This window comes from Malaclemys terrapin, chromosome 1 (genome assembly GCF_027887155.1).
Source record: "Malaclemys terrapin pileata isolate rMalTer1 chromosome 1, rMalTer1.hap1, whole genome shotgun sequence".
NCBI classification, from domain to species: domain Eukaryota; kingdom Metazoa; phylum Chordata; order Testudines; family Emydidae; genus Malaclemys; species Malaclemys terrapin.
This window is the reverse complement of record NC_071505.1, coordinates 352,927,876-352,935,534: the sequence shown is the minus strand read 5'-3', so window position 1 is coordinate 352,935,534 and position 7,659 is coordinate 352,927,876. Positions and strand designations below refer to the sequence as shown.

The 7,659-nt window shown below is 50.1% G+C and overlaps 1 protein-coding gene across 1 annotated transcript; it reads right to left on the bottom strand.

Moving 5' to 3' along the window:
• Positions 1-6,501: 6,501 nt before the first annotated feature.
• LOC128833605 (olfactory receptor 52E4-like) lies at positions 6,502-7,449 on the bottom strand. Its single transcript, XM_054021590.1, has one exon. The coding sequence runs from the start codon at positions 7,447-7,449 to the stop codon at positions 6,502-6,504; it is 948 nt and encodes a 315-aa protein (XP_053877565.1).
• Between the last annotated feature and the right edge of the window lie 210 nt (positions 7,450-7,659).

Below are 7,659 nucleotides of genomic sequence, written 5' to 3'. Positions count from 1 at the left end.
AACTGAGGGGGTCCCTGTTGTCTGTGCCTGCAAGACCTGTCTTGGACTGTATTCCTGTCATCCAAATAAACCTTCTGCTTTACTGGCTGGCTGAGAGTCATGGTGAATCGCAGGAAGCCGGGGGTGCAGGGCCCTGAGTCCCCCAATACTCCGTGACACTTGCCTGCAGCCACGTTGCATGTCCAGTACAAGGGCTGGTCAGGAATGTGGACTTTTGCAGTCTATGACAATTATCCCATTCCCATGCTGCTGGGGGAAGATTTGGCCAACCATGTGAAGCTAGCCAAGAGGGTGGGAATAGTCACCCGCAGCCAGGCTAAGCAAGCTTTCACCCCCATCCCTGTTCCTGAGCCGTCCACCAGGGCCCCGTCTGTGTTACCAGAGACCCAAACAACGGTGGTGGAACCGGATCCCCTGCCAACGACTGCAACAGCCATAGTGGATCCAATCCCAGAGACCCAGCCAAAGCCAGTCCCAGAACCGGAACTGGCAACACAACCAGTGCCAGAACCATTGCCAGAACTGAGTCCAGCGCTTGCAAACCCGTCTACAACTCCAACGCCAGAGGGCACCAGTGAGCCTGACCTGGCGGAAGCATCAGATAACCCTACCCAAGAGGCTCAGCCACAGCCTGAAATATAACATAGTGCACCAGCAGACAGGGGTTCACAGTCAACGGAAACAGCCCCAGAACCTGCATCGCTTCCAGAGAGACCAAGCCCAAGTCCACAGTCCAAGGAGGAACTGATGTCTCCAGCATCAAGAGAACAGTTCCAGGCCAAGCAGAAAGCAGATGACAACCTTCAGAAAGCTTGGGCGGTGGAGCGGAGCACCCCACCACCTCTCAGCTCTTCTAACAGATCCCGGTTTGTTGTAGAACAAGGACTTTTATACAAGGAGACTCTATCTGGTGGGCACCAGGAAGACTGGCATCCTCAAAGACAGTTGGTAGTTCCCACTAAGTATCGGGTAAAGCTCTTGAGCTTAGCCCATGATCATCCCAGTGGCCATTCTGGGGTGAACAGAACCAAAGACCGGTTGGGGAAGTCCTTCCACTGGGAGGGAATGGGCAAGGAATTTGCTAATTATGTCCGGTCGTGTGAGGTGTGCCAACGAGTGGGAAAGTCCCAAGACCAGGTCAAAGCCCCTCTCCAGCCACTACCCATAATTGAGGTGCCATTTCAGCGAGTAGCTGTAGATATTCTGGGTCCTTTCCCACAGAAGACACCCAGAGGAAAGCAGTACATACTGACTTTCATGGATTTTGCTACCTGATGGCTGGAAGCAGTACCCTTAAGCAACACCAGGGCTAAAAGTGTGTGCCAGGCATTAGCTGACATTTTAGCCAGGGTAGGTTGGCACTCCGACATCCTTACAGATTTGGGAACTAATTTCCTGACAGGGACCAAAAAAACCTGTGGGAAGCTCATGGGGTGAATCACTTGATTGCCACCCCCTAACACCATGAAACCAATGGCCTGGTGGAGAGGTTTAGTGGAACTTTGGGAACCATGTTACGTAAATTCGTAAATGAACACTACAATGATTGGGACCTAGAGTTGCAGCAGTTGCTTTTTGCCTACTGGGCTGTACCACATACCAGTTTAGTGTTTTCACCATTTGAACTTGTGTATGGCCGCCAGGTTAAGGGGCCATTACAGTTGGTGAAGCAGCAATGGGAGGGGTTTACGCGTTCTCCAGGAACTAATATTCTAGACTTTGTAAGCAACCTACAAAGCACCCTCCGATACTCTTTAGCTCTTGCTAAAGAAAACCTAAAGGATGCTCAGGAAGAGCAAAAGGCCTGGTATGATAAACATTCCAGAGAACGGTGCTTCCAAATAGGAGACCAAGTCATGGTCTTAAAGGCGCTCCAGGCCCATAAAATGGAAGCATAGTGGGAAGGACCATCACGATCCAGGAGCGCCTAGGAGCTGTTAACTATCTCACAGCCTCCCCCACCTCCAACATAAAGCCTAAGGTATACCATGTTAATTCTCTTAAGCCCTTTTATTCCAGAGAATTAAAGGTTTCACAGTTTACAGCCCAAGAAACAGATAACGCGGAGTGGCCTGAAGGTGTCTACTACGAAGGAAAAAGTAATGGTGGCGTGGAAGAGGTGATCTTCTCCGTGACTCTTGGACGTCTGCAGCGGCAGCAGATCAAGGAGCTGTGCACTAGCTTTGTGCCAATGTTCTCAGCCAACCCGGGACGGACCGAACGGGCATACCACTGCATTGAAACAGGTAATGCTCACCCAATTAGAACCTCATCCTACCGAGAGTCGCCTCACTCCCAAACTGCTATAAACAGGGAGATCCAGGACTTGCTACAGATGGGTATAATACGCCCCTCTAAGAGTGCATTGGCATCTCCAGTGGTTCTAGTTCCCAAACCAGATGGGGAAATACGCTTTTGCTTGGACTACTGTAAGCTAAATGCTGTAACTCATCCTGAAAACTATCCAATGCCATGCACAGATGAGCTATTGGAGAAATTGGGACATGCCCAATTCATCTCTACCTTAGACTTAACCAAGGGTACTGGCAAGTACCACTAGATGACCCCGCCAAGGAAAGGTCAGCCTTCGTCACCCAGGCAGGGGTGTATGAATTTAATGTACTCCCTTTCAGGCTTCAAAATGCACCCGCCACCTTCCAAAGACTTGTAGATGGTCTCCTAGCGGGATTGGGAGAATCTGCAGTTGTCTACCTCTATGATGTGGCCATTTTTTCTGATTCATGGGCAGAACACCTCGAGCACCTGGAAAAAGTCTTCGAGCGCATCAGGCAGGCAGGACTAACTGTTAAGGCTAAAAAGTGTCAAATAGGCCAAAACAGAGTGACTTACCTGGGGCACAAGGTGGGTCAAGAAACTATAAATCCCCTAGAGGCCAAAGTGGATGCTATCCAAAAGTGGCCGGTTCCAAAGTCAAAGAAACAGGTCCAATCCTTCTTAGGCTTGGCCGGATATTATAGGCGATTTGTACCACACTACAGCCAAATCGCCACCCCACTGACAGACCTAACCAGAAAGAAACAGCCAAATGCAGTTCGGTGCACTGATGAGTGTCAAAAGGCCTTTAACCAGCTTAAGGCGACACTCATGTCTGACCCTGTGCTAAGGGCCCCAGACTTTGACAAACCGTTCCTAGTAACCACAGATGCGTCTGAGCAGGGCGTGGGAGCAGTTTTAATGCAGGAAGGACCAGATCAAGAATTACATCCTGTTGTGTTTCTCAGCAAGAAACTGTCTAAGAGGGAAAGCCACTGGTCAATCAGCAAAAAGGAATGCTACGCCATTGTGTACGCACTGTAAAAGCTACGCCCGTACATTTGGGGACGGCGTTTCCAACTACAAACAGACCATGCTGCACTACAGTGGCCTCATACCGCCAAGGGGAATAACAAAAACTTCTTTGGTGGAGTTTAGCTCTCCAAGATTTCAATTTTGAAATACAGCACATTTCAGGAGCTTCTAACAAAGTGGCTGATGCACATTCCCGGGAAAGTTTCCCAGAATCAACTGGTTAAACATTGTTCTTGGAAAGTGAAACATATTGTTAGTTTTTATATAATCAGTAGTGTGCCTAAAGGTGCATGTGTCTTATTAACTCTGTTTTCTCCTAGAGCTCCAGGAAGAAATCACAGCCAGTGTGGAACCGGCTGTCCAACACTATCTGTGATTTGGGGGGCATGTCATAACTATAAAGGGAAGGGTAACAGCCCTCCTGTGTACAGTACTATAAAATCCCTCCTGGCCAGAGACTCCAAAATCCTTTTACCTGTAAAGGGTTAAGAAGCTCACGTAACCTGGTTCACACCTGACCGAAAGGACCAATAAGGGGACAAGATACTTTCAAATCTTGGTGGGGGGAAGGCTTTTGTTTGTGCTCTTTGTTTGGAGGTTGTTTGCTCTTGGGACTGAGAGGGACCAAACATCAATCCAGGCTCTCCAAATCTTTCTGAACAAGTCTCTCATATTTCCAACTTGTAAGTAAACAGCCAGGCAAGGCATGTTAGTTTTTATCTTTGTTTTCTCAACTTGTAAATGTACCTTTTTGCTAGAGTGTTTATCTCTGTTTGCTGTAACTTTGAACCTAAGGCTAGACAGGATTCCTCTGGGCTCTTTAAGTTTGATTACCCTGTAAAGTTATTTTCCATCCTGATTTTACAGAGATGATTTTTACCTTTTTCTTTAATTAAAAGCCTTCTTTTTAAGAACCTGATTGATTTTTCCTTCTTTTTAAGATCCAAGGGGGTTGGATCTCGATCCACCACGAGTTGGTGGGAGGTAGGATGGGGGATGGTTTATTTCTCTTTGTTTTAAGATCCAAGGGGTTTGGATCTGTATTCACCAGGGAATTGGTGAAGGTCTCTCAAGGCTACCCAGGGAAGGGAATTAGCTTTGGGAGTGGTGGCAGCGGACGAGATCTAACCTGGTAGTTAAGCTTAGAAGTTTTCATGCAGGCCCCCACATTTGTACAATAAAGTTCAAAGTGGGGAAGCAGCCTTGACAGCTTGTCACAGAAGTTGCAGGCCCACTGGTAGACCAGGGTATCCTGCCTCCCGGTTCCCCTCCACTCCTCGTGGCCCACAGAACGATATGGAAGTCGCCCCAATGTGGGAGAGGGAACTTCACCTTGCCCTTGAAAACACAGGTGTCCACCAGAAAACGGTGAAGCTCATCCCGCAGCCCAGTGGGGGACGGTGTCATGGACCTATAATGATCCTCTGGCTGGGTCACTGTTATGACCCTGTGACCCATGGAGATGGGCAAACAAGGAGAAGACCACCGGTGCGGTGACTGTGCCAGTCGTGCCACGCAACCCGTCTCTATCTCTAGAAAGGGAAAAGAAAGTGGAGCGATGAGAGCAGCCTCTAAAGGGTCAGCGAAGGTAGAGAAAAAAACACGCCCTTAAGTTTGTCCAAGCACAGGAGAAAAGATACAACCCTAAGGGCGGCAGTAGTATGGAAGATGGAGGGGACAGAAATGCGTAGCGCCCTACCAATCTCATGGCCGAGAAAAATGTGTCATGGACCATGAAATCAGCTGTCCCCCAGGAAATCTGATCTCCTGTGCTGCTGGGAGCCTTAGGTGCCTAGCTGCTATTCTGTTGGTTGTGGGGAGCGACGGGAGTTGTCCTTCCCCTGCATGGCCACTCTTTGTGGGGAGATCAGACCCACCTTTAGCAGCAGCACACAAATGAGGCTGGTACGTGCTCAATTGTCCCGGGCAGCTCTATGTTTTTTGCTGCCCCAAGCACGGCAGTCAGGGGGTCACACGGATTCGGCGGCGTTTCTGCAGGTGATCTGTCAGACCCGCCGCCGAATTCCCGCCAAAGGCGTGGGACTGGAGAACCCCTCCTGCAGAGATGCCCTCTCAGCACACGACAAGCCACGCCCCACGGCTTGCCGCACCAGGCACGTGCTTGCTGCACTGGGGCCTGGAGCTGCCCCTGCCCAGGAGCTGAGCTCAAAGCTTCTGTTCCTTCCCCTCGCCACCCCCTGCAACTCCTGCCACAGAACCAGGCACCGAGCTCTGGGCTTCCTCCTTCAGTGGCTCCGTCCAGTTTGGGGGTTTTCATTCCTCTGGGCTTCTCTCCCCATCTCCTCTGCTCCCACCACAGCTCCGGCCTCTGCTCTGTGGCTGTGGTTATGCCTCAGGCAGCCTGAGCTTAGGGCTTCTTCTGCAGGTCCAGCCGGGGCAGCCTGGGCTCTTCCCCTCCCCTGGCAGCTCGTACTGGGGCTGGAGGCTTGAATTCCTGCCAGCTGAAGCTGAGACAACCTGGGCTTGGGCCTTCTGCTGAGCTGATCCACATGAATCAAATGAGGATTGCCATGTTCTGTTCATCCCCTCTGAAGCCCCTGGCACTGGGCACTGTCAGAAGACAGGCTACTGGGCTACATGGACCTTTGGTTTTACCCAGTATGGTCATTCTGATCTGCTTATTTAGACCCCAGATGTATCTGCCTCCTGCTGTAACACACTATACCCCACTCCCCTCCCAGAGCTGAGATAGATCCCAGGAGTCCTGATGGGGTCTCTCTCTCCACAGCGTTAGTAATGAAGTAAGAATAAACATTAAAATGTTAACACTAACCAGTGCCCCTTAAGTGAATTGCCACAAGATGTGAAAATATATTGGTTTTAGAGATGACTGGGACGCAGCTGACAAGGGGAGGGGACGAGAGGAGCAAGTGACAGGGGCATGGCATTGGGGAGAAGACACACAGCAGGGTTGAGGGTTGACAGAAGAGATGGGGCAAGATTATAATTTCAGGGATCCGGCTACCAGCAATTAGAAAAGTGGCAACCCAGTGTAGTGTACACAGACTGAATCCCCAGTTCATCACATTGACACAGCCCAGTAAGGACAGGGAAGGGTTTAATGTCTCTCTGTCTGTCCAGTAAGTGATTCAGGGAAGAGGCCCCAGCACCATGGACCAGCCAGCTCTGCACAGAGCTCAATCTGAGAGCCAGAGCACAAGGAGAAAACATTTATGTCTTTTTATGAGTAAAGAGCTGCAGCAGTCTGCCCCGGATCAGTTTGGTCCTCACCCCGTAAATGATGGGATGCAGCATGGGGGGTACCACCAGGTACAAACTCTCAAAGAGAACGAGGAAGTGCAGTGGCACATTGTGGCCAAACCGGTATGTGAGAGAGGTGCTGAAATCTGGGACGTACAAAGCTGAGATGGCACAAAGATGAGAGATGCAGGTCCCAAAAGTTTTGAGCCGGGCATCCTTTGTGGGGAGGCAGAAGATGGCCCGGAGGATCAGAGTATAGGACACGGCGATAAAAAACACATCCATTCCAGTCACAGAGAAAAGATCAAACAGGCCATAGTAACTACTGATGCGGATGTCAGCACAGGCCAGATTCACCACAGCTATATGCCCACAATAGGAGTGGGGGATGATGTTGGTTCTGCAATATGGCCACCGCCTCGCCAGGAAGGGATAGGGTAATGTGAATATGCAATTTCGCAGCACCACAGCCAGGACTATCTTGGCCACAACAGAGTTTTTCAAGGTCATGGAATATCTCAGAGGATTGCAGATGGCCATGTAGCGATCAAAAGCCATGGCCACGAGGATTCCAGACTCCATCGCTGTGAAGGAGTGAACAAAGTACATCTGGGTGAGACAGGCACTGAAACTGATCTCTCTGGAATTGAACCAGAAGATGCTCAGCATTTTGGGTACAGTGGATGTGGACATTACCAGGTCGGTGACGGCCAGCATGCAGAGGAAATAGAACATGGGCTCGTGGAGGCTCGGCTCCCTCTTCACGATGAACAGAATGGTGAAGTTCCCCAACACGGCTATGGCGTACATAGCACAGAAGGGGATGGAGATCCAGATATGGGCTGCCTCCAGGCCAGGAATGCCAAGTAGGATGAAAGTGGAGGGGTTGGTGAAGTTAGTTACATTGTAATCTAACATGGTGTAGTGGAGAAGGTGTCCTACACTGAGGCATAAGGGTGTCTCCTGCGTGTACCGTATGTTCCCCTGATTTTCTGTGTGTTTCCAGGGTCTCGGGTGATGGTCGCAGTTGAAATGCCTGAATGGAGAGACAACGTTAATATGAGACACTACATGCACTAATGGAGGCTGTTATCATGGTAGAAGCAGATCGATAACTCTTTGCACACT

Bases quoted from the DNA above. Each gene is read 5' to 3' on its own strand.
- LOC128833605 (XM_054021590.1), bottom strand. From the start codon at position 7,449: ATGTTAGATTACAATGTAACTAACTTCACCAACCCCTCCACTTTCATC.